Raw genomic sequence first — 23,276 nt, 5'->3', positions numbered from 1 at the left:
CATAAAACGAATTAGGCAAGGTATAAGTTCATAGAAAACTAGCTAAACTAAAGGTACAATGGACTAAAAGTCTAAATACAAAAATTGGGCTCGTCCGGGATTTGAACCCGGGACCTCTCGCACCCAAAGCGAGAATCATACCCCTAGACCAACGAGCCAGACACAACCGCTTTTCGAACAAAGGCGTAATACTGTCTACGTCTCAAGGCGCATAGCTCAGTTTACAAAGGACTATTAGCTGGTTTAAGAAACACATAACATTTAACCAATTTCTAAAATATACGTTCCTTATTTTAATAGATTTATGCTTATATATTACGACCAAATAACATAGCAAAATTAACATTACTGTTTAAAACGTTGAAATCTGATCTGCTTTGACACTCAACAGTGAATAATACTCAACAATTTATTTTCAATACTCAAAAGTTTATTTTTAAATCATGTCAGCAGCATTCACAGTGAAAACAAAAAACTCATCAAAGTAGAGTTTGTCAAGAAAAAAAACAAAAAAAAATAGTTTTTGTACAATAACAGAAATATTACATAAAGGCTATCACAAACTCCTAATATAGTATATTTGTTTTACAATGCAACTAATAATTTAGTTGCAGCATGATTTAAATCTGAGACTCAAACGTTTATGTAAAACGTAAATGATGTGATTTACAATTGACGGTGTGAACTACAATCTTTATATAGAATTTGGTTTAGTATTTCTAACATGTCCATTTTGACAAACAAAATATATTAGAATTGGGTATTTACCATTTGTTTGCAAATTGTTTAAAGTAAAAATAAACCTAATTTAGTAAGCATAAAGTTTACAAACGTTTCAAAATGAAAGTCGTGTTTAGTGAGATAGGAAATGCAAAACAGCATACAAAGCAAGAAAGGACAAGAGTAAGATGTACTACTACAACATTCATGACTACTGATCATGATAGCAAAAAAAGAAAAAAAGAACATTATTAATAAGATGAAAAAATCAAAACGTTGTTAATATTCTTCAACCCAACCGTTTTCTTCAACAAAGTTGGCAATAACTTCACGCATGGAAATGTTCGGTATGAGTTGATTCAGTTCCAAATTGTGCCGAGTCACTGGATCAAAATGTCCAACCCTCTGTTAAGTAAAGTAGTATATAAAACCCTGACACAGGTCGTAGACTAGAAATAGTTCCTTTTCCTGCTGTAGCAACTTTTTATGTTTTCTTTTTACCTCACATAAACTTACAGCAGTATTTCTACTTTTCTGGTAGAAAGTACTACCAAAAAATTATTCTGTATATGATTAATATGTGGTTTTTAAAGCCTCAAAACGTTTAAAATAACAACCTATGTAGTAATACTTAGCTGTTTTGGGAACTAATCTGGCATAGAATTGAATAATAACAAGAACAGCAGTGGACAAATATCTGTTTATTTTGTTTCCATAAAAGTTAAAAACTTGGTCAACATATTTGCTACAACAAAAATATCTAATATTAAAGTATGAAGTAATAAATACTTAAGAACCCGGTCTTTACTATTTATCTACCTGTATGTGTTCTTCAATCAGATGACGATCGTAAGTTATTCCACTGGGAGTTATAACGGGATCCTTCATTATTTCAAAACTGATTTTCCCACACAAGAAATCAGGCACGTCACGAGTCTAGAAATGTATAAACATTAAAAAAAAGCGACTTACTGCAAATACTTACTTACGAAATCCTAAACGATAGTTAACAAAACTCAATCTTAAATACCAAATAACAATACAAAATAAACGCCTTCAGTTTGAATTTGTAGCTGCCTTTAACTTCCCTGCAGGCTGCAGTAAAACACTGAATCCTGACTATTGTTATAAAAGTTAAACCAAAACAGCGGCATTAAGCATTCGTTGCGAAGTAATACCTTCCTTCTTTCATCAACTTGTGCAAACAATGAGTTCAGCTCCTGGTTACGTGATTCCTTTGAATAAAAACACATATTAAGAATCAATGGGACAATGACACATAGGTTCACTATCTAGCATTCTACCAGCAATGGACAAATTGTGAGTTATTTAGGGAGGGAAATGAAATTGTATGACTGTATTCATGTTTTATTAGTTTGAATCCTTACGAATCGTTAATTTTTATAATTTTTTTTAAGGAGTGATGACGATGTTTATACTGTATGGACATTACACATTGATAAAACGTTGGCAAGTCCCTTTTTTAAGGTTCACATTAAATTGAACTACAACCAAGCACCCAATCTTGTTTTTTAATTTTAACAATGCGGAACAAGTTACAAGTCAATCACACAACTTACAAATTTTTCTTCAATTTCTTCTAAAATTTTCTGTTCATCTTTATTTGTCTCAACACTTTTAGTTTTAGCTTCAACCTCCCTGTAAAATATAATAAATATATCGTAATTGTATTGTTAAAACAAACAAAATAACTCAAATTAAAACTTACCGTTGCTTATCTTCAAGCATTAAACGATTCAAGTAACTCTGCAATTCAATTTCTTGCTGTATTCTAACTTTTTCCGATTTCTCCCATTTTTTCCGTTTAGCCAATCTCAAGTAGAAGCAAATGTCGTCACTAAAGTTAAGTTTTTGTTGCATTGCAAGTTCATGGGCTTTGCTTAGATGAACGATAGCATCGTCAAATTTTTCCAATTCAAGATTGGATTGGCCCATAAAGAAATGAGCTTTGACCGATTGTGCATCATTTTCAAGAGCTGCTTTGCAATCTGAGGCTACCTATAAAAGAGAAAATACTTAAACATGCAAGAATATTGATAAAAATTCTAACTATACAGTAAAACTAAAAATACCTCCTCCCACTTTTGTAGCTTGATATTACACAAAGCTCGATTTGTATAAAATACAGACATGGATGAATTCTTGTTCTGTAACACAAAAGTAAAATTTAACTCATATATAAAGTAAATTCCAATTTATCCAACTACATTTTTGTTCCATTATAAATAATTGAATGACTTTATTTTGTCTCATTGGCTATGGTAACTAAGGTATGGGTAGTGTACAACTGCACAAACATGATAAAACGACAGTCTTACCAATGTTAAACCAGAAGTACAAAACCTTCTTACAAAAGGCATGACCGTTACACCCTACAAACAGTATAATGTAATAAACCATTTAACCGAACAACATTAAAGTACTTATCAAAACAAAAATTTGCATAAATTACCATGTGGTCATACAAAATCTTCATTTAAGCAACTAGATATAGTTAAACATACTAACAATGGCTTTTGTGTATTGCTTGATGGCGTCTTCATATTTCTTCTGAGCATAAAGTTTGTTTCCTTCCAACTTATACTGAACAGCAGCCATACTGTTATAATTAAACACTTGACCATATACTAGTTCATTGCAAAAAAAAACAAATTTTGAAATGTTATTTTAACATTGGAAAACTATTGAATTGCTGTTTACTTAATTATCAATCTTTCAAAAAATCCATCAAAGGCAACATGGAAATTACAATAATATTATTAATAAACCAGGGCACAGAATGCATAGCTAGTTTCATCTTCTTTACAAAAGTTGAAACTATTTTACATACAATCTTCAAAACATAATGATCAACTCATTAAAATCGTCTAAACACAGTTTCGCATCCCCATCCCAATGCTCATAAATGTTCCAAAAGTTCCCCCGCTCTGAACCATCGTCTTTCCAATTGTTCCGATGAGTTCTCGGCCCCGTAACCCCATCCTTAGCCCCCCAAAAGTCCCGAAGATGACCCCAGCCCCCATACCCACAGCGAAGCCCATACCAAACCCCATCTTTATCGTGCTCCAACATGATGGCTTCTGTTGGCCTCCCCCATGTCCAATGTTTCCAACCGGCATTTCAGTTTTTTAACTTTAAATCTTCACTGAATATTCTATTATCCAATTGCCGGCACCAAAATCAGTGCAAACACAAGTAATAATTCTTGCTGAAATCTAGAATGAATTTGAATGAGTTATACAAAAGCAAGTTCAAAAAGACATTTAACGCCTTTTTTTATATATGAAAAAATGGTTTAAAATTAGAATATATATAACCTAGCAATAAAACTCATGGGGTATATAATTAATACAAGCCATGGCAAAACAAAAGAAACAAAATTGCTACAATAACGCTAGCTACATCAACACTGCAATAGCATCTGGATGCGACAAGTCACAATCATATTACAATGATTTTAAATAAAATCAATATTTACATAACAGTATTCGTATACAGTACACAAGCCAAATTGACAATGAATTACATAAATCCACAATTCATAAACATCACACAGTTTCTAAGCAAATGAATAATTTTAACTAAAAAAACAACAAAAAGCAGGTCTTTAACAGGGAACTATGAATGCATATGTACTTGCATGTCAATTTGTCCGACAAGAAACTGATTCTCCTGAATCATCTCTTTCCCCGGATGTTCTCATCCCCATCGAAAGCAACATGGCTTCCAGAGGATCTTCATTCATCCTCCTCTGGTTTGCCTCCGCTGCACTCTCTGTTTCCTTGACTGTCCTATCCTCCGTTCCTACAGAAAGAGGGCTCCAAAGCCGAACAATTGGGTCTATACCACTAGTGGCAAGCATACATGTATTTGGATGAGGTTGCAGACAGTTAACAATAGAATCATCAGCTCGCATAACACGGACAAGGTTTGTGGTCGCTCGCTCCCACACAAAGAATGAACCATCATCAGATCCAGCAACAATGTACTGCCCGTTGTTGCCGAAAAAGTTTGCCTCTTTAATGTCAGTCGTTGTATTGCAATGGCCACAGTAGCGCTTGGTGTAATCAAAAGCGAGGCTTCGTAAATAAGACTCATCACCCATCATAACATGTCTTTTATTGGTTTCACTAGATTTATCCTTTTTAATTGCATTTTTCACATCTTTTTCCAAGACAGCAAGCGCTCTGCTGTTTCGAAAATCAGGAAAATTATTTTTTAAATCCTTTAAACATTTCTGAGCTTCAGTAAGCCATCTTAACTCATACAAACACCTTGCAAGACGGAAATTTGCTTTTACATGGTTAGGATTAAGCAGCAATGCTTTATAACAATCGCGTAATGCTGCATAAATGTCACCATCCCAATTTCTCTTTATGTAAGCAGCAGCTCTGTTACCATACAAAACAGCTCTATCTGGCTCAAGATTAATTGCCGCATTGTAAACCATTATAGAAGCAGAAAACTGCTTGTTAGCGAACAAATCATTTGCTTTTAATTTCATTTTTTCAACAGTTGGAAGAAGAGGGGTTGTATCTTGGGATTGGGTTTTATGTTTGGCACTGCGTGTTAATGATATCCCATTAGATCCAATCGCACTACCGCTGGGTATCTCTGAACTTTGGTCTTGTTTATTAATTTGCGCAAGTGTTTCAGTGATTGGGTCATACACTGACTGGTCGCTGTTGAAAATATTGAATAAATACAGTTGTTCTCCGCCTAAGTTGGCAAGCAGTTCATCTCCTTTTGGATTAAAAGCCACGTAAGTTGTGCAAAGATATTTTCCCCTTCGCTTTAATTCTGGACGCTCATGATGCAAATGAGCAGGAGTGAAATAAGTTGCACACCCATCGTAGTCATGTCTTCTCTTTTTCTTGCTGAACTTTGGTTTAATCATTCTCCTGTCGTATAAACGGACATATTGGTCATTCGCACCAAGCGCCAGATAGTCTGTTTGCGTGGGGTTGATGGCAAGACATTTTCCCTCTGCACTTGGACCACACATTGCGGATAAATCAAGCAGAACACGAGTAATAGCAAATGGCTCTTGACGCATATCAAACTGTCGAATCGCACCATCCTCAGAAACACTCCAGATAATGTTTGGATGATCAGGTGTAACAACCAGCCTTTTAACACGCCCATCACAACGATGTCCATGAATTTTTTCCCCTCGTTCAATGTCGTGTACAAAAACATGGTTATCTGCTGCCCCTGTCGCAACGAAGTGGTCGTTTGTTTTCGGTAGGAACTTGACAGAGAATATATTTCCATGATGGGTACTTGCGTAGGTTTTTATTGGTGTACGTGTGGAAGGATCCCATAAAATAATATTTGTATCGTCCGAGCCACTCACCAATATTGAACCACTTTCATTCCACTCTAAACAGTTAACACAGCCAGAGTGGCCAACCAATTCCTTTTCAAGTTGGAGTCGATGCAACATGTCTTCATTAACATGGTTGTCGTTACAAAACTTATGTGCACGAAAGCTATTACTTTCACGATTTCTTATACGCTTTATAACAGAATTATCCATTGTGTAACTGAAAGATAAATTAATAGATAAATTTAGCCCCCCAAAAAATTGTTATAAGACTAAACATGTTACATGTATAAGTACGATAATAGTGAAATGGTCTTCTTCAGGAATCAAAAAGCTCCAGTTGGTGCTAGTGAAGAATCCCCCCACCTTATTTACTATTCACTAACCCCTAACTACTAACCCCTATACCCACTAACGGTTAGTGACTAACCCCTAACTATTATCTATCAACCCGCCACCAACCTTTAACCCCCTAACCATCAACCCCTAACCACCTGCACCAACCTTTAACACTTTCCACCAGCCTGTTCTGCTATGTACCGGAGGAGTCTTCACTAGTGCCCTCTAGTTTTCCAACTTCGTGACAATAGGACCGTTTAGTTTAGTGGAGTAGCGGGTTTTCTCTTTACCTATATGTAAAATGTACATTGAAAGCGCTGCATGACAACTGACAACTAACAAGGCATGTCCAAAACTAGGAATTGTCTAAGTTTGCTGCCAGTGTTGCCAGACTGTTTTCGTTTTGTTCGATTCTCCTGGCCTGTGTGCATAAGTCATGCGTTTCTTTTGCAATAGAAAGTAGTAAGCAACACTGACTGTCAAATGGTAAATATACGCACCCTTGACTTACGTGATTGCATCCTTAATGTTATGAATAACATGGCTATCCTTGTGTTGTGATCTTTCACACAAACTACAACGTTTCGATATGTTATTGGGCACGCATAAGTGACCAAAAATACAATACAGTGGGGTAAGATGGGACATGCTTTTACTCTATTTTCTTGTCCCATCTGGTAGTAAACAAAGAATATTTTGAAATTATATAACCTTAGCATCGCGACTCTAAAGAGGCGTTGTTAATTGTCAAAAACACCACCAAAAATAGGATACATGAACGGCATCCCACGTCTCTTACTCCACAGTACTACATAAATTGCAGTACGTTGATAATGACTCAATCTTCGACAAAATATATCTGTTGTGTGGATCCTAAATAAAAATGCAAATTCTGTACTGCGTTAGTTGATCTTTTTTCTGTGTCGTGTTGGGCTGTAGGCTAGTGGTTAATGTTATACAGTTTGTTATAAACGTATAATAAATAAAGCGCAGTGGTATACAATTAACACGCTCCCGGAAACAATAGTTTGTTTCTTAAAACTTTGCTTTAGCGAACGAGTGAGTTATACATATGCTCACAATTCCTGGTGTCGTAAGCCCCGTTGCAGATAACTAACAGCCTGAAAACACGGACGAAAACATTGTGCATATAATTGGGCCATTTAATCCGATAGCAGATGCAAAGCTATTTGCTTGCCAGATATTAATGCATTAATTAACAGCAAGTAAGAAAGAGAATGTTTTGAATACTTTGATTAAAAGGGAGCAAGGACCAACAAACTATAAGCTGTATTGTTCAGGGAATATCGCAAGCAAACAATAGTGAAATAATGTTCGAAATTGGTTTGGTCGTGCTCCATACAGTTTGCTTTTTGCAAAAGACTACTGGAATGCATCAGCAAGCCGTACTTGCCCCACCAGGTCACATGCAACCTATTGGTTCGCACACGCCACCCATGTCAATAGAAGAAAGAAACGATTTTCCAGACCCGATTGAGTTTTTCGATAACTACGTCTCACCTGGAAAGCCAGTGCTGTTTAAAGGTACGGCAAAGAAGTTTCCAAGTTACTATAACTGGAAGAATGATACGTATCTAAAGTAAGTTGTATTTTATGTTATTTCAACTTTATTGATTGGTAACTCTACACGTCACCTGTTATTGCTTACAGTTTTTTATTAACTGTATTGTAAAAACGATTTTAAAATGGTTTACGTCTGGTGCATATCGCAGGTGAGCCGAAATTGTCATTTATATCAATTAAAAGTGATCAAATAGAGCTTTGAAAAAGTGCATTGTATAATGTTGTATATACATCGAAAATTCGCAAGTATGATAAACTATACCCTACTCACAAACAGAGAGAAATATGGAAGCTGGGAAGCCAAAGTGGAGACGATAAAGAAAGGATACATGGAACGAGAACCCACAATGATGAATCTTTCCAAGTTTATTGATATTTATAAAACTGAAAGCGTATATTTAGTGGATACGATAACACCACCAAAACCAATAACGGGTAAGTTTTGATTAGCGCTGCGGTTTTTATGCATTGTTGGGTGGGGTAAGATGGGATATGTTTTCAATCTTTTCCTCTTGTCTATTTGGTGGTAAACAAAGAATATTCACATTATGTAATTATCGTAGCCCCGCAAAAAAAAACGTTTCAATTCCTAAAACCACGATTCAGATGTGGGATTTTGGGTGCTAACAGTATCCCATTTTACCCCACAAAGCTATACTAAACCTGTTTTGCCATTAAGTTTTCTATTAAACAATGCATGCACTCATTACACAGGCGACGTCTTTGTTCCTAGGCCCGTATTGTGCAAAGCATTTCTGGATAATCTCGTGTCAATTGTGCTTTGGTTTTCATCCGGTGGTACAAGGCCAGTCTTGCACAACGACGCCTTCGAAAACATAAACTGTCTTTACGATGGCGAAAAGGAATTCGTATTGGTAGACAAGGTATATATATGTTTAAAGTACAATAGTTTAACTAATATGTCATACTGGGAGTTAATATATACTCTTTCGGGATGAGAAGGGTCATATATGCTGCTAAAAATACACACTGTTCATTAACAAATAATAAGACACATAACATTAAACATGCGAACAGCTTTGTGAAAGATCTCTCTGTAAACAAAGCCCTTATGTTTATAAGGATGTTAAAACACAAATAAACCACATATAGGTAAATATTTCTTAATTTGTTTCTGTACATTTCTGTATAGAAACACAAAGATTTGGTTCCAATTGATCATCCTTCACCTAACTCTCCACACCTCGGTTACAGCTCTGTAGACACTGAGCAAGTCGACATGTATAAATACCCTTCCCTTACTAAAGTACCCTGGTACAAAGCGAACATGGAAACCGGAGACTGTCTCTTCTTACCTGCACGGTAAGGAATACATAGAGTATGAGGTGGGGTAAGATGGGACACGTTTTTTTTTTTCTTTTTAGGCAGTAAACATTAAAAAATTATATAGGCTCTGCGAATGTCTGTGTTATTTGTTTAAAACAAAATCAGGAAATAAGGAATTAAGGTGCTAACAGTATCCGATCTTACTCTCTTAGTACTACTTAGGGACTTGCGCTGCATTTTATAAAACATTTATTTTTAGTTGGTATCATCACGTACATTCGTTGAATTCACGTAATCTTGCAATTAACTTGTGGTGGAAGGCGATGCCAGAGTTAGAGCATCGTGACGAATGTGAAAAGAAGGTCTCTGGTCTTCCTCAATATGAATCTCTGATCCAACACAGGTTGAAAAACGGCGTAAAATTGGAAGAGTGAGTTTATCAATGTCGTAATCGACATTTTTTGGTAGAATATCTTTATCTTCATTTTACACTGAGAATGTCTGCTCCCATACACAGATAAATCTTCCTAATGGACAAATCTTTGAACTGTTATTGATATAACCTGTACCAGTTACCGTTTTTGACAGATTAGTTTTTGCTGCTACTTTCAATGGAAGCAGTGAGATAGAAGAAACGAAGTTTTACCGAATCACAATGTTGCAATTTCCGGATCTAAAATCAACTAAAGACAGAATTCCACTTTATAGAGTAAGTAGCGTTAAAATTTTCTATAAAAGCAGGTATTTATTTTTCTAATTGCATATTTCTCCATATTCAGAAACTTAAGAACTTTTTCATCACTGCGGACTCGAATACCGATAAAAAACTCACAAGAAACGAAGTTGAAACTGCGCCTATCGAAGTACTAGATGGATTTTTCCTCTCCCAAAAGCCGATGCCAGAAAAGGACGAACCTTTAATTCAAGATGAACTGTAGATATTGATTGTGTGACGCAAATTTTCAACATAGTTTACACATTAGGAAATAAATTTTGGTACAGAATGAAAATGTAAGTTTCATTGTAAATTGGGTTTTTAAACGAAAAACTCAAGTCAAGACTATGGGTTTTAAAGTTCTGATTTTATAAATTAAGTGTTTTTAAAGTCATTTAAAATCATTGTCACTTTTTCCCTTAATATGAAAACAATATACCCAACCTTTATAAGTAGCTACTCTAAGTTTTAAGCGTATCCTTTAAACGTACATATGCGTTCTTTCTGGTACACTAAACTTCTAGCTAGACTCTAGACTCTTGGATTTTTAAATTGGATTTGGCACTTTGCTTTAAAAGCCATGTCCCTACCATCCATGATCACGTATATATTTAAACTGACAGTCGATGATACTGGACAGATGCGATGACAAAGCAGTAAAATACGTGCGAAGATTTGTATTGTAAAGTGTAAGGGTGAAAATTTGATTATAAAACGCGTCAAAGTATTTATAGTAGGGTGGGGGAAGACGGGACACCTTAAGCACATCAAATCTAAATATCCTGACCATTATTTTTTAAACAATTAACAGCGGTCTATGGGAGTTGTGAGAATACAGATTTATAATTCTTTGAATGTTCTTTGTTTACTACCAAATGGTACGAAAGAATAGAATGAAAAGTTGTCCAATCTTAAATACAATTTTATTGTATTTTATCGTCCCATTTGGTAGTAAACAAAGAACATTCAAAGAAATATAAAAAATGTATATTCTCACAATTCCCATACGGCATACACCCTTGTTAAATGTTTAATAAAAGGCTTGGATATTATGTGCTAAATGTGTCCCATCTTACCCCAAAGTGCTATACCCTTTTAAATACAGTGGTTTTCACACACACCAGCACACTATTCACACACATGCAATGTTTATACATTTAAGTTACATTGAACACTAAGCCACTAGTTCTGAAAACACTCAACGTGTTGTTTGTTGACAGGCAACGCGATTGTATGTGATGTAATAAGTGGAAACGTTATGAGCTGCAGTTGTAGCGTCTGTTTAGCTAATCGGAAATTAAACTGATATGGTTTTGAAATTGTTTATTTGATTAGCCATTAGAAGTAGACCAATCTGAAGATTTAGCGTCTATAGGTATATTTACACGAATATCCGGCGCAGCAGATAAATTATTCCAGGTGTAATCCATCATAGCAGTTGTTTTTACTAGGATAAAGGAAGCATATGAACCTAAGTCACTTATTTAATGTAAATCTCAGTGGCGATCAATGCACCTTTTGTCAAAGGGTTGTTCCCATTTTAGCTGGGCGTGGACAAAGGCAAAACTCGATCCGGTAAATATTGATCAAGATTCGCTTGTGAAAGTGACCAGCAGTAATTGACCGTTTTGTGTGTTTTGCTTTCAACAATGCAGTATGACGTCACTGTCATTTATCGGGATGATTGATCTTCAAGTCAGAAAATAATCGCCATCCGTTCGCTGCTAAACATTCTCTCATAAGTGACTGTTTATTCGGTGGTTTTATTTTCATCGGGTCGAACCCAATATATGTCTCGCCGTATAAAGTCTGGAAGAAAAACAGATTCGAATACAGGCAATCGTTTTTATATAGTATGCAGTTTTACCGAGGGAAGTGGCATTTGTAATTTCCTGTAGCAAGCTAATGTGCTGTTGCATCGCATCACGGGTTGTTCTCGTTTTCCGGGGCTGACGTCACGAGATGCGTCACTCGCCTTTCATGCACATGTGCGAAATTAAATAATAAACAAGATGTAAACCGGTTATTAGAAGCCGGTGAGTGAAAATGTACGAACAGTTACAGTAAGGTGGGATAAGATGGAACATGTTCTCATTCTCTTTTCTCGTCGTGTTGGGTATATAGTGAACAAAGTCGTCGTGTTGGGTATATAGTGAACTTTAAAAGAGCGTTGTTAATTGTATAAAACACGATACAAAAATAGAGATTTGGGTGCTAACATGTCGCATTTTATCCTTCTGTAATATATATATGTATAAATAGTATAGTATACTCTAGGCGACAAAAAGTTTCCAAAAAAGAAGGTACCAAAGTGAGCTTTGAAATTTGTCAGGTTTATTTTTCCTATATAACTGAGAATTTGAGCGCATATGTCGATGCGTAGGGACAATGTCTAAGCCACTATCAATCGTTGTAAAAGTTTTGAGAATTATGTCAATTAAACGTTTGTGTGTCTTATAACTTCTAGGTATACGAAACATCAGTGTCTATCACCTGTCAACAACAAGTTGCGTGTATACGTATTATGTGCATTCACCGAAAACAATGCTAGTTGCCTGGTATTCAAAGGGAAAACGCTCTCAGCATCATAATAGTCTCAGCTTAGAAGCTGATGCCCGGGATAGTCTATTCATAAACCAGCATAGTCAGAATAGCGTACATGGCCTTATATATATAAGGCGGAGTAAACCGTGAATTCAGCAAAACACGCACCCATATTAGAATAGCGAGATGAAGTTAAGGGGGAAATGATGGGCCTACCTTGCACGTTGTTTATGTAATACAATGGTGTTGGTGTTTACAACTAAAGAGCTTGAATGGCTTAACTGATGGCGTATATTTAGCTACATTGAATAGGTGGTATATTTAACCGCATCCGTGTTAAAAAGCGAGGTTATTGTAAGTTGATACGTTAGTAATGGATGACCAAAATCACGAGAATGTTGATATACTCTGCATGTTTGGGTTGTGGGATCTAAAATTTAAATTTAATTAAAAATTTAATTAGATAAAAGTTTATAGCAATTTTAGCATTTGTTTAAGGTCAATATATTTATATAAATAGGGATATAAATCTTCAGTGAGTATCATTTTCTTTATTTATTATCGTATAGTTTAAATATTTCTAGAGTTTCGTATTTTAATTTCTGTTAGAATTCAGTCACGTTTTTTCTTTCGTGATGTTTCACTTGCTTTGTATATTCTTTGTATAACTATAATTTCGTGACTATGTGTGATGTAGTACGGATAATTTTACATCACTCTCATAGACTCGTGGCGTCTTTACTGGTTAAATTAGTATAGAAAATCGTTAACATGGCTATTAATATAACGGGCGTGTAGAAAGTGTCTTAATTTATGAAACTTGTAAGGGCTCCTATAGAATTTTGTGTTGAAGTCATTTTATGTTTAGATACGCTTATAGCGGCGACAGTACTGTTTAGAAACGATGGCCATAATCCCTGTGTGTTTTGTGAACTAAATTGTTAGATATTCCAAGTACTAAGAAGCGCAATGAAAATTGTTCTGCTGGTGGTGTTATTGTGTCTTACCGAGGCTTTCGCTGCTGGAATCGTAGAAAGAAGAACAGGTTCACCTTGCTGTCAAGGCGAACAGTCCGAACTGTCATGTTCAAAGATTTATACCCATCCAGAAAGTTGGAGGTGCACCTGTTCAAGTACCCGTCGAAACCTGACGGAAATTACAATCGCACAAGCAGTAAATCTGGACTTGGCTAATGTTTTGGTAAGTATTTCATACGTCGATGCTGGGCGCGGAAATTTAAATATTTAAAATATTTGTTTAGGTGAATGACGTGTTAGCTTGCGTGACGCATGTCGCAACACTCGGAATTCAAAATGGCGGTCAAGGCTCCGAACTGAGAATGCTAAGAATTACTGGGAATGTAGGGATCACTCATCCACTCATTCTAAGATCCTCCGTAGAGTTTCCAGCATTGAATTCGTCACTTCAAATTATCGCCTTAAAGGGCATTGGTGTTCAGGCTGTCCAACCGGGATTCTTTAATATGTTTCACGGTAGTTTGGAAACCCTCGAAATGGACCAGAATAACATTACGCGTTTGCGGGAAGACACTTTTCAGTCAAACTTAACCAATCTCCAGCGACTGTCCTTGGATAGTAATCAAATATCAGAAATCAACAAATGTACTTTTGTCGGCATGCCCGAACTGAAAGAACTGATTTTGAGTCGAAACCGGATAAATCTGGTTCATTCTGAAACATTTTCCGCACTTAGTCGGTTACGGACTTTGGATTTAACTGGTAACCAAATACAAACGGTTGATTCGTTTACATTCGCAGGACTCTACTCTCTGAATAAGTTACAGTTAGATTACAACAATATCATTGATGTAGATTTCAGCAAAATTCTCACTTGTAATCAAACCAGAATAACGGAAAATTGCACGCAAGAAGTCTTGTGTAAAGTCGATTCATGGCCGTTAAAGAAACTGAAGAAACTTATGCTATCTAACAACGCAATAAACTCAACTTCAAGTTTAAAACTTTCCGCTGCGAAGGCGGTTACTGAGCTCGACATACGTAGCAATAAGATAGGCAATTTTTCGTTCGACCAATTTACTACTTTGTGCAAGTTAAAACGGTTAAACGTCTCGTATAACTTCATCACAGTAATCAAGGCCAGGTTGAATGCAAGTGCAGAGAAATGCAGAAAACTTGAAGTCTCATTCGCCGGGAATCGGATACACAACTTATCGTTGTCGGATATTAGGTAAATTATTTGTCTATGTGACTGTATATGGTAGAAAACTTAATAATAAGTAACGTTTTATCCGGATAATAAGTAACGTTTTTAACTTTAACATAGTAAATGGGAGCTAGAAAAGTAAATGGGAAAAATAGTTGCTTCAAGATGGTTGTACGTTTGGGTATAAGATGGGTAGGCCTACCGTTGGTAAAGAATACACATACTTCCTAAACGTGTTTTTAACAACGCTCATTTAGAGTCGTGTAGATACGGTTATATAGTTCTAAAAATATACTACAGTTAATACAGTAGGGGTGAGATGGTATACCTATAGCACATAATAGGCCTATATTCAAAGATCTTGATCGTGTTTTAAACAATTTACCACAGCCTATGGAAGGAGTGAGGAAACGGTTTTATAATTTCTTTAATCCTCTTTGTTTACTACCAAATGGGACGAGGGGTGTGTCCCATATTTCCCCACCCTACTATATAACAAACAAGAGAAAGTATATTAAAAGAAATCTAATTCGCATTTTGCGCTTTCAGAGGCGAACAGAGAATCTCTTCACTAGATTTCAGTAATAATTTCCTCACGGAGGCAAACGGTGGAATGTTCGAAGGACTTTCCAGGTTATCCAGGCTTGATCTGAGCGACAACCGCATTTCCAGTTTCGATTCGTTTAAACTAGCAGGGCTGGAAACTTTAAACTTGGAGAGCAATTTACTTGAAACCTTTTCGCCAATGTGGCTGTTTTCTTTATTGGGAAACAACAGAGGAAAAATACGTCTGGGTAAGCTCATCTTATGGTATAGGGTGGGAAAAGATATAACACCTTTTCATTCTATTATCTCGTCCCATTTGGTTGCAAACAAAGAACGGTCTTCCCCACCCTTCTATAATATTGGACCATGGACGTTTTTCTTAAATTAAATACAAGAGTTCGGCTTATGTGTCCTTCACTGCTTTATACAAAACATGAAATTTAGAATCATGATGTAAAGAAATGTCTAATTCCACCAAAACCATTATATATTATAGAAGTAAAGTCATATATGCTTTCAACATAGTATTCGTTATTTATTATAGGTGATAACCCTTTAAAGTGCGATAAAAACCTCGTCGAGCTTTTCGAGCAGGCATCCTGCAACGAAGTGAGCGACAGAGAGATGTACAGTGCATCTTCCGTTGCACAACTCAATACTTTATCTCAAGTATTCGATGATAATGAAACTCTTACTCTTCCTCTGCCGGGTGTTTGCACAGTAATAGGGCATGGAAAATGCAAACCGAGGATAACTACCTCTATGAACAAGTGTTTGCTACGAGCGTATCTGGACCTCGCATCAGAAAGCAGTGCAGCTCAGAACGTTAATATTTTCGAGTAAGTTGGAATTTAGTATGTACCTTAACAACTTTATTACTGGGGTCTTTAAATTCACCACAATACTCGTAAACTTGTACGAAATGTATTAGATATAGTAAACCGGTGTTATAACCTCTAAAGGGACGTTATCGTTATCCGGACCGGTGAAGATAATAATCGTATTGCTTGTCTTTTTTTTCAGTAAACTGCTTGGTGAAATAGAGCAATTATACATCTACGCACGTACCTATGTCAGGAAGCAAGGGCTGTCGGAGTTAAAAAACGCAAGAATTCAACTCGTCCAAGGTAATGCCATAACTTCGATACATACTATAGGGTGGTAAAGACGGGACACCCTTGGCCCATAATATCTAAATATCCTGAACGTGTTTTAAACAATGAACAACGGTATATGGAGTCGTGAGAATAAAATTTTGTAACTATTTGAAAGTTCTTTGTTTTCTACCAAATTGGTCGAGAAATATAGAATGAAAAGGTTACCCATCTTGTTCCTCAACCTTTTGTTAAAAAATAGGTATTTAATTTTTTCTGCAGCTGTTGAATCTATTTCCGAGGGAGTGCGTATGAATATTGGCGGACGGTTAACGGGCAACGTAAACAAAGATGTTGTTGTTGGTTTGATGGAGATTAGTCGTCGAAGAACTCGTTTACCTCCAACTGAACTAGGTTTTCACATCGATATTTCTGGAACTGGAAACTTTCTTTCAGACCATGGAGCTTCTCCGATTGATCAGCGAACGACAAGAACCGGTGTGACAACTGAATATTGTAAAGTACGTGATAACATTCCCAATATAAGGGAACGAAATAACCAGTTTTTATTTTTAGAATCCTGATGTTTCGTTTCCAAAGCTGGCCGATTATTCCGAAATGAATATTGCGCTTCCGCTTGCAGTTTACGAACGAATACGCACCCACATACAGAGAGTCAGTTTCGTCGTATATAAAGACAAGGTGAACAGTAAATTACATGTAATAACTCCATTAACTCTGTTATCATGATTTTTCCCGAGCCTCACTTCTTACTTTGTGTTCCAGTTCTTATTCCCTTCTAACGCGACTGTAATGTCATCCGTAATATCGGCGGAGTTGCCACAGGTTAATACACAGGGACTAAGCAGCCCTATAGTCATCACTGCGAACGTCAAACTACCAGATAACTCATCTTTGAACCTTATAAAGTAAGTGCAAAACAATAACAACAACGTATACTAAGTTAGTGTAAGATGATCCATGTTGTCATTCTCTTTTATCGTCCCATTACAGGTGGTAAACGAAGAATAATAAAAGCATTCTTTAATAGTATCCTCGCAACTGTATAAGAACGTTGCTAATTGCTAAAACAACGATTTGAAAGTGTGGGATGTGCTAACGGCATTTATCTTACCCCGCAACACTGTATAAGAAATAAAGTCAATTCATCAATGCGAAATATTAATTACAGATGTAGTTTTTGGAACTTTACAACTTTAAGTTGGAGAAGCGAGGGTTGTGAAGTGGCAAATATCAGTTCCAGTGTCGACGAACGTGGTTACTCAACAATAACTTGCCACTGCAATCATCTCACGAACTTTGCCGTGCTGTTGAATCATGACACGAGAGAAAACCCGGTATGTTTTGATATAGTGACTTTCGAAACGAAACAAAACATCTAAATTTTGATTTAAATTCCAGACGGTAGAAGACAATGAAATAACAGAGTTGATTTCATATGCAGGAATAATAGCTTCGATTATTGGCCTTTCCATCACAATCATATTCAGGTAATTATGTTTTAATAAGCAACCAGCCTATTAATTAACAATGGTATTTGCGAAGGTTGAGTCGTCGAGAATTTCGAAGAGGTGTTCCTCAAATAATCTTGTTGCATTTGTGCTTCTGTCTACTCATCGTTTACATTATGATGTTAATATACGATAAGAGCTTTGTAGTACAGCACATGGTAAGTCTATGTTGTGAAAATAGAGAACTGCATGTGTAGTACTGTGGGGTAAGATGGAACACTTTTAACACATAATATCCAAATGTCCTGATCGTGTTTTTAAACAATTAACAACGGCCTATGGGAGTCGTGAGGATACAGTTTTATAATTCTTTGAATGTTCTTTGTTTACTACCAAATGTGACAAGAAAATTGAATGAAAACGTGTCCTATTTCCCACACTCTACTATACAATCAGATTTTTTTCGTTTTATAGGGCTCTTGCTTTCTCGTTGGATTCTTGATGCACTATTTCCTTTTGTCTTCTTGGGGCTGGTGTCTCACTGAGGGAGTTTCAATGTACCTGCTACTGGTGCAAGTATACAACGTGAATTTAAGACGATTTCTTACAAAAGCAACGATATGCTGCTACGGTGCTGCCAGCCTGCTTGTGTGTGGTAGTTTAATATTATCCGGAAGCTCTGCTGATGTGGCTGAACATCCTGGGTATATTGTACTGGACGCGTACAGGTAAACGCTATAATAGAACAACGACTTTAAATTCGATATATAGTACTGTGGGATAGGATGGAAGACCTTTAGTACAAAATATTCAAATACTTTAACCGAGTTTTAAACAACCAACCATGGTCCATGCGAGTCGCGAGGATTCGGTTTTATAATTCTTTAAATATTCTTAGTTTACTATCAAATGGGACAAGAAAATATAATGAAAAAGTGTCCCTTCTTCTTCCCCCACCCTACTATAAGTTGTTAAATTCTGACAGGTATGGTGACGCATGCGTGGTGACGTATCCCAACAGTTTATATTTTGTTATCATTCCAATCGCCGTGGCCTGCTCCTTGAATTTGGTTTGCTTCGTCTTTGTAATCAAAGGACTCCGACAAACTGCGGCCTCGGATGGTATGGGTGGAACCAAAAAGAAAAACATGTAAGATAAACATAACTGGTTTGTTGTTTGTCTGCTTATAGGTGTAGCGACCACGCTTCTTTCTTCCAAATACATATAAATACGTTTATAACTGTTAGCATGTTTTAACAACTGTTGTTATGGCTCTATATGATGTCTGTCCATTTTAAATATTTTCCAATCTTCGCCACTGTGATCGAAGGGACAAATAAAAGTTTTAAAGCACGGAAATAACTTTCGTTCATGTCGTTTAGGGTGAAGCACCGTCTTCGTCAAGCTGTATGCGTAACAACGTTACTAGGAGTAACGTGGTGCATTGGGTTCGTAAAAGTAGCTTTACAAAGCAGTTTCGGGACCACCAGCGACGTAGTGTGGGCGTTCGAAATTTTATTTTCGGCCGTAAATTCCGTCCAAGGTTTTGTGATATTTCTGATGTTCTGCGCGGCTAATTTGTGGTCGGAATTTAGATGCACGGTAAGTATATATCTTTGTACAATCAGTGCCTTTACAATTTCTGTTTTTTTTTGTATGGTCGCACAAAAACACGGTGTACAATTGGTCATTTGACAACCTAAATGTACTAAATATGGTTTCTTACATTTTAGACCGGACCCGACAAAAAGCGAGGTAGACTCTACAGCCAGACCAGCAAACTCGGTTCGACGAGCAACGAGAAAGTAGCAGCTGTGACTGCAACGACTCACCAGTCTTCAACCGCATAGCATATAAGCAATGGTATCTTCACTGTGGTGCATATTACGACGTTTCGCATAAGAAAGAATAACCGGTGCAAAAATAACCTTTTCAACATAAAAGCGGGAGTAGAACCCGTTATATAATATATCCGCACGCGTATAGAGCTTTATTTTGAATTAATTTACAGCTTTGAAAATTGTATTACTTGTTTTGTTGCATTGTACAAATTGAAATATAAACAACCGCATTCAAATAACCACGTTGTATTCTGTGTCTACATTACGATACATCCGTAAACTTGAACACAAGCGCCGAAAGCAAACGAAATTTTAATGAAACACGTACGAAGATAGATCAGGGACGTGTACGGATTCGCAATCTATCTAAATGAACTTCTTATGTATAATCTTAGTTTTGAGTTTATTTCTTTTCATTCTTATATGCGTAGTGTAGATCCTTCACGTCTGTCCATGAGATATGTTCCCAACCTGATTCCTTCATATGGTAAACTGTAGAAAGGTAATTTTAGTAGGATGGGGGTAAGATGGAACAGGTTTCCATCTTTTTATAATTCTTTGAATGTTCATTGTTTACTTCCAAATGGAATGAGAAAATACAATGAAAAAGTTTCTTAGTTATAAAGGAAAAATAAGAAGTTGCTTACGGTTGACGAATCCACCACTGTAAGCATCTCTATGCGTTGCGTGATAAATTGCCCGCTTTCCAAGTGCCAGTGCATCTTCCACACACATATCATTAGAATAACCAGCATCCATGACACCATAAGCGTATGTTGCACCAGATCCAACAGCGAACATTGAACCATTCAACCGCTGACCATCACTATCAACATAATATAACCCTGGCCCCCGTTTGTCCCAACCACAGATCATGGTACCCTGTATTTAATAAACATCAAACTGTACCACCATAAAAAAAAATGAAGTCACAATTTAATTATTTAATTCTAATAAATAACATAACACAATCGAAATGGAAAGACCTCCCATCTAGTACCACTAAAGTCGCATAGAAAGCGGGATGTTTTAAAATCTGGTGAGGTCCATACTGTTATGGGCCGATTCTGGCCTAAATCAGGACTGGTGCAGGAACTCACCCACATAAAATATAACCCAATAAAATACTAGTTACCATTGACAATCCCATTCCTTTGTAATTATACACCATGTTTGCCAAGACTTTGGACGCAGCAGCAACTGATATTCTTTCCTTATTCCGGAGTTCATACACCCTACATTGCTTTGCAAGTACTCGTTCCCAGAATGAGCAATCAGCAGCACCACCAGCCATGGTTCCGAGGAGATACGGGTTAATTTCAATCACTTTCTTCACAGTTTGAGATGCTGGGTACAACGTACAACATTTGTGACAAATTTTAAAAGTTGGCACGAATAACAGAATATTTTTGACTAAAATACTTTGGATTTAAGACATACGCACCTGCTAAGGGATCTTTCAACTTTGCTACATACACTGTTTACAAATTCTACTATTCCTGGTATTTTGGTAAATCTTATTGTAACATAAGCTAAAAGCTTCTGCTGGTATTCAAGTTTATACTGTCATTGGTTGCATAGCACAGAACAGCAGTAAGAGCATTTTTCAATTGTTTTCAAAAGATAACAGGTTCAAAGATAATTGCTCCATCCCAGTGGCTACTTATTGACTTTAAACTCTCAGTCATTATTATACAGAACATAAATCTGTAAATTACCAACAAACACAAAACTTCATATTGTCAAACTCTCAACTGGCCCACCATTAACGATTAAACATTTAAAATTCATTTATTTAAAGCTATAACCTTTATAGACATTCTAAAACACACATGTCACATACCAATATAATCTCCAGCAGTAGCTCTTGAATCCGTAGCAACTACAACTCCATGTTGAAACTTAAAAGCAAGAGTGGTCGTTCCATGGTTGAATTTAATATGAACATCAGAATCTGGTTTGCTTAAATGTGACAGATAAGATGCTGCCTGTTGGAAGTCAAATATAATCGTTACTCGTTAGTTAGAAAACAGTATGATACATTAACGATAAATACAGTATATACATATTGGGAAATAAAAGGTGTAATATTGACCTATTGTATGTCTAAATTTTTGCACAAAAAAATTAGCTGTGTCCAATGGAATGGCTAATAGTGTACATGTTGATAACATATACCACAGTCATATTGGTTAAAAATATACTATTTTTGTGAATTTTATTTACCTGGGGAGCAGTTGGGATAGAAAAGCAATCTTGAGCTTCAGCATTGAACACTTCTTCATTGGATGGTAATGTCGTGAGAGATGACTTGGAACTAAAGTTAAGTTTACAGATATCTGCTAACGCCATGTTCATATATTGAGTAAGAACTCTAAAGTTAAGAATAAAAAGTTTTTCATTAAATGTTTTAATGAAAGAAATTTAACTAAATTACCAAACTACCAAATATAACATGGTTTATACTCTAAATTATTGATTAGAAGTCAAAAATTAAATAGGAAAAGTTGTACAAAATGAAAGAAAGAAATAAACAGTGAAACAAATTTTCTATAAAGTTTTGACATCTACATAAGACTACATCCGTTCTTTTTCTCTTTCCCGTTTTCTCTTCTTCTCCTTTTTCCTTTTCTTCTTATCCCCATCCTCGTGTTTTCTCTTTTTATGTTTCTTACTTTCAAGCTCTGGTCCCCTTTGGTCGAGAGAAACTGGGTCAGGTCGGTTCTTTTTGTGTTTTGGTTTTCGCCGGCTTTCATTTTGCTGATGAAGAGGACGGTATTGTTCCGGTAGAGGTCCAGGATGCAGGCGGAACGCCGACATCAGTACTCCGGAAGAAAGAGGTTGGATTTCTTTGCTTCCAACAATCGGAGGTTTATCGATAACTGATCGCAGGCTGCTCCCATTGCTTGCTGCTGGACCATCGGTAACTCCTGGAAGATGAGGTAGAAATGAACTGAGAGTTTCTTTGAGTTTTTTGCCACAAAACTTGTTGTATGTTGACTCCAGTCCAAAGTGTGCGAGGAGATTAGTGCTTCCCGTAACCTGAGCTGGTGGTGGAAGAGGTTTAAGGAGGTAAAGACTTGAACTGTGTGTCGACTTTACTATGTCGTGGTTGGTCCCAAAATTTGCCGTGTTGGAATCCAACAGAGTTTGAGTTTGATCAAAATGAAAGTTTGAATTGGGAAACTCCATCATGGTTCATTCGTAGCTTCGTTTTAGTGGGAAGCACTGAGAAAATGAACGCTACTGCTCAAAGCATGTTTATTCATTGAATTAACAAATTTATGTAAGTAAACTGTTAAAATTTCTACAGTTTAAAAATACATCAAGTTAAAACATATGACACTATCTATAGAGTAGATGTAACGATTTTTTTAATGCCATCATACAACAATGTAATGTAGCATACTTTTACGTCTTCTATTTAGTCGTAAACTGTCACCATACACTTACCTCTAGCTTGTATAACATATATCACACAAAAATAAATAATTGTCAAAACGTTTGTTCAGTGTTGCATAAATGTTAAACGCCAGCCAAGAACGTATTCATACGGGTCCTTACTTCTTCAAATCTGATTTGTCATTACGCATTTGGAAATT

The 23,276-nt window shown here is 36.3% G+C and overlaps 7 protein-coding genes, 1 long non-coding RNA gene and 1 other non-coding gene across 14 annotated transcripts; 2 read left to right on the top strand and 7 right to left on the bottom strand.

Annotated features, from left to right (window-relative positions):
• Nucleotides 1-86: 86 nt before the first annotated feature.
• Nucleotides 87-158, bottom strand: Trnap-ugg (transfer RNA proline (anticodon UGG)). Its single transcript has one exon. It is a non-coding gene; the product is annotated as a tRNA-Pro (tRNA).
• A 544-nt stretch (nt 159-702) lies between these two features.
• On the bottom strand, nt 703-3,397 carry LOC149738868 (E3 ubiquitin-protein ligase CHIP-like). 3 transcript variants are annotated; one of them, XM_089875495.1, is made up of 7 exons: nt 3,246-3,397; nt 2,814-2,888; nt 2,450-2,739; nt 2,301-2,379; nt 1,899-1,955; nt 1,540-1,656; nt 703-1,125 (listed from the first exon to the last, which is right to left on the bottom strand). In XM_089875495.1, the coding sequence occupies exons 1-7, from the start codon at nt 3,363-3,365 to the stop codon at nt 1,000-1,002; spliced, it is 864 nt and encodes a 287-aa protein (XP_089731621.1). In that variant the 5' UTR covers nt 3,366-3,397; the 3' UTR covers nt 703-999. The 3 variants fall into 3 exon arrangements, with proteins under 3 accessions (XP_089731621.1, XP_089731622.1, XP_089731623.1); XM_089875496.1 differs by having other exon boundaries at nt 3,250-3,384; XM_089875497.1 differs by lacking the exon at nt 703-1,125 and adding an exon at nt 1,404-1,465.
• Nucleotides 3,369-3,860, bottom strand: LOC149738867 (reactive oxygen species modulator 1-like). The gene has a single exon (XM_089875513.1). The coding sequence runs from the start codon at nt 3,858-3,860 to the stop codon at nt 3,609-3,611; it is 252 nt and encodes an 83-aa protein (XP_089731639.1). The 3' UTR covers nt 3,369-3,608.
• On the bottom strand, nt 3,369-6,778 carry LOC149738866 (WD and tetratricopeptide repeats protein 1-like). 2 transcript variants are annotated; one of them, XM_089875473.1, is made up of 3 exons: nt 6,572-6,778; nt 4,378-6,287; nt 3,369-3,956 (listed from the first exon to the last, which is right to left on the bottom strand). In XM_089875473.1, exon 2 carries the CDS (start codon nt 6,278-6,280, stop codon nt 4,385-4,387), a length of 1,896 nt encoding a protein of 631 aa, XP_089731599.1. In that variant the 5' UTR covers nt 6,281-6,287; nt 6,572-6,778; the 3' UTR covers nt 3,369-3,956; nt 4,378-4,384. The 2 variants fall into 2 exon arrangements, with proteins under 2 accessions (XP_089731599.1, XP_089731598.1); XM_089875472.1 differs by lacking the exon at nt 3,369-3,956 and having other exon boundaries at nt 3,960-6,287; nt 6,572-6,777.
• A 629-nt stretch (nt 6,779-7,407) lies between these two features.
• LOC149738865 (bifunctional peptidase and (3S)-lysyl hydroxylase JMJD7-like) lies at nt 7,408-10,287 on the top strand. The gene is made up of 7 exons (XM_089875485.1): nt 7,408-8,006; nt 8,268-8,425; nt 8,705-8,874; nt 9,144-9,313; nt 9,537-9,707; nt 9,866-9,986; nt 10,057-10,287. Exons 1-7 carry the CDS (start codon nt 7,738-7,740, stop codon nt 10,213-10,215), a joined length of 1,218 nt encoding a protein of 405 aa, XP_089731611.1. The 5' UTR covers nt 7,408-7,737; the 3' UTR covers nt 10,216-10,287.
• LOC149738864 (uncharacterized) lies at nt 8,868-10,572 on the bottom strand. 3 transcript variants are annotated; one of them, XR_016384698.1, is made up of 4 exons: nt 10,437-10,555; nt 10,110-10,209; nt 9,554-9,960; nt 8,868-9,306 (listed from the first exon to the last, which is right to left on the bottom strand). It is a non-coding gene; the product is annotated as an uncharacterized LOC149738864 (long non-coding RNA). The 3 variants fall into 3 exon arrangements; XR_016384699.1 differs by having other exon boundaries at nt 9,554-10,192; nt 10,437-10,572; XR_016384697.1 differs by having other exon boundaries at nt 9,554-10,209.
• A 1,642-nt stretch (nt 10,573-12,214) lies between these two features.
• LOC149738863 (uncharacterized) lies at nt 12,215-19,913 on the top strand. The gene is made up of 15 exons (XM_089875451.1): nt 12,215-13,736; nt 13,798-14,744; nt 15,270-15,514; nt 15,811-16,105; nt 16,290-16,393; nt 16,643-16,881; nt 16,937-17,062; nt 17,147-17,289; nt 17,553-17,718; nt 17,783-17,871; nt 17,927-18,050; nt 18,307-18,560; nt 18,818-18,982; nt 19,216-19,435; nt 19,567-19,913. Exons 1-15 carry the CDS (start codon nt 13,506-13,508, stop codon nt 19,681-19,683), a joined length of 3,465 nt encoding a protein of 1,154 aa, XP_089731577.1. The 5' UTR covers nt 12,215-13,505; the 3' UTR covers nt 19,684-19,913.
• On the bottom strand, nt 19,905-22,044 carry LOC149738862 (proteasome subunit beta type-5-like). The gene is made up of 5 exons (XM_089875498.1): nt 21,901-22,044; nt 21,518-21,662; nt 20,810-21,021; nt 20,322-20,556; nt 19,905-20,166 (listed from the first exon to the last, which is right to left on the bottom strand). Exons 1-5 carry the CDS (start codon nt 22,030-22,032, stop codon nt 20,078-20,080), a joined length of 813 nt encoding a protein of 270 aa, XP_089731624.1. The 5' UTR covers nt 22,033-22,044; the 3' UTR covers nt 19,905-20,077.
• Nucleotides 22,045-22,047: 3 nt separating this feature from the next.
• On the bottom strand, nt 22,048-23,263 carry LOC149738861 (mediator of RNA polymerase II transcription subunit 19-like). The gene is made up of 2 exons (XM_089875507.1): nt 23,128-23,263; nt 22,048-22,902 (listed from the first exon to the last, which is right to left on the bottom strand). The coding sequence occupies exon 2, from the start codon at nt 22,867-22,869 to the stop codon at nt 22,252-22,254; it is 618 nt and encodes a 205-aa protein (XP_089731633.1). The 5' UTR covers nt 22,870-22,902; nt 23,128-23,263; the 3' UTR covers nt 22,048-22,251.
• Between the last annotated feature and the right edge of the window lie 13 nt (nt 23,264-23,276).

This window comes from Ciona robusta, chromosome 3, assembly GCF_009617815.1.
Source record: "Ciona robusta chromosome 3, ASM961781v2".
Lineage (NCBI taxonomy): Eukaryota > Metazoa > Chordata > Ascidiacea > Phlebobranchia > Cionidae > Ciona > Ciona robusta.
This window is presented reverse-complemented; position numbering and strand designations above follow the sequence as displayed.

Coding starts and splice junctions, on each gene's coding strand:
- LOC149738868 (XM_089875495.1), bottom strand. CDS start 3,365: ATGGTCAAGTGTTTAATTATAACAGTATGGCTGCTGTTCAGTATAAGT. Junction 2,740..2,813: donor AGCTACAAAAGTGGGAGGAG/GTATTTTTAGTT, acceptor TCTCTTTTATAG/GTAGCCTCAGATTGCAAAGC. Junction 2,380..2,449: donor ATGCTTGAAGATAAGCAACG/GTAAGTTTTAAT, acceptor TATATTTTACAG/GGAGGTTGAAGCTAAAACTA.
- LOC149738867 (XM_089875513.1), bottom strand. CDS start 3,860: ATGCCGGTTGGAAACATTGGACATGGGGGAGGCCAACAGAAGCCATCA.
- LOC149738866 (XM_089875473.1), bottom strand. CDS start 6,280: ATGGATAATTCTGTTATAAAGCGTATAAGAAATCGTGAAAGTAATAGC.
- LOC149738865 (XM_089875485.1), top strand. CDS start 7,738: ATGTTCGAAATTGGTTTGGTCGTGCTCCATACAGTTTGCTTTTTGCAA. Junction 8,426..8,704: donor ACCACCAAAACCAATAACGG/GTAAGTTTTGAT, acceptor CTCATTACACAG/GCGACGTCTTTGTTCCTAGG. Junction 9,708..9,865: donor AACGGCGTAAAATTGGAAGA/GTGAGTTTATCA, acceptor CGTTTTTGACAG/ATTAGTTTTTGCTGCTACTT.
- LOC149738863 (XM_089875451.1), top strand. CDS start 13,506: ATGAAAATTGTTCTGCTGGTGGTGTTATTGTGTCTTACCGAGGCTTTC. Junction 16,394..16,642: donor AAGAATTCAACTCGTCCAAG/GTAATGCCATAA, acceptor TTTTTTCTGCAG/CTGTTGAATCTATTTCCGAG. Junction 18,561..18,817: donor ATTGTACTGGACGCGTACAG/GTAAACGCTATA, acceptor AAATTCTGACAG/GTATGGTGACGCATGCGTGG.
- LOC149738862 (XM_089875498.1), bottom strand. CDS start 22,032: ATGAACATGGCGTTAGCAGATATCTGTAAACTTAACTTTAGTTCCAAG. Junction 21,022..21,517: donor TACTGCTGGAGATTATATTG/GTATGTGACATG, acceptor CGTTGTACCCAG/CATCTCAAACTGTGAAGAAA. Junction 20,557..20,809: donor AAGGAATGGGATTGTCAATG/GTAACTAGTATT, acceptor TATTAAATACAG/GGTACCATGATCTGTGGTTG.
- LOC149738861 (XM_089875507.1), bottom strand. CDS start 22,869: ATGATGGAGTTTCCCAATTCAAACTTTCATTTTGATCAAACTCAAACT.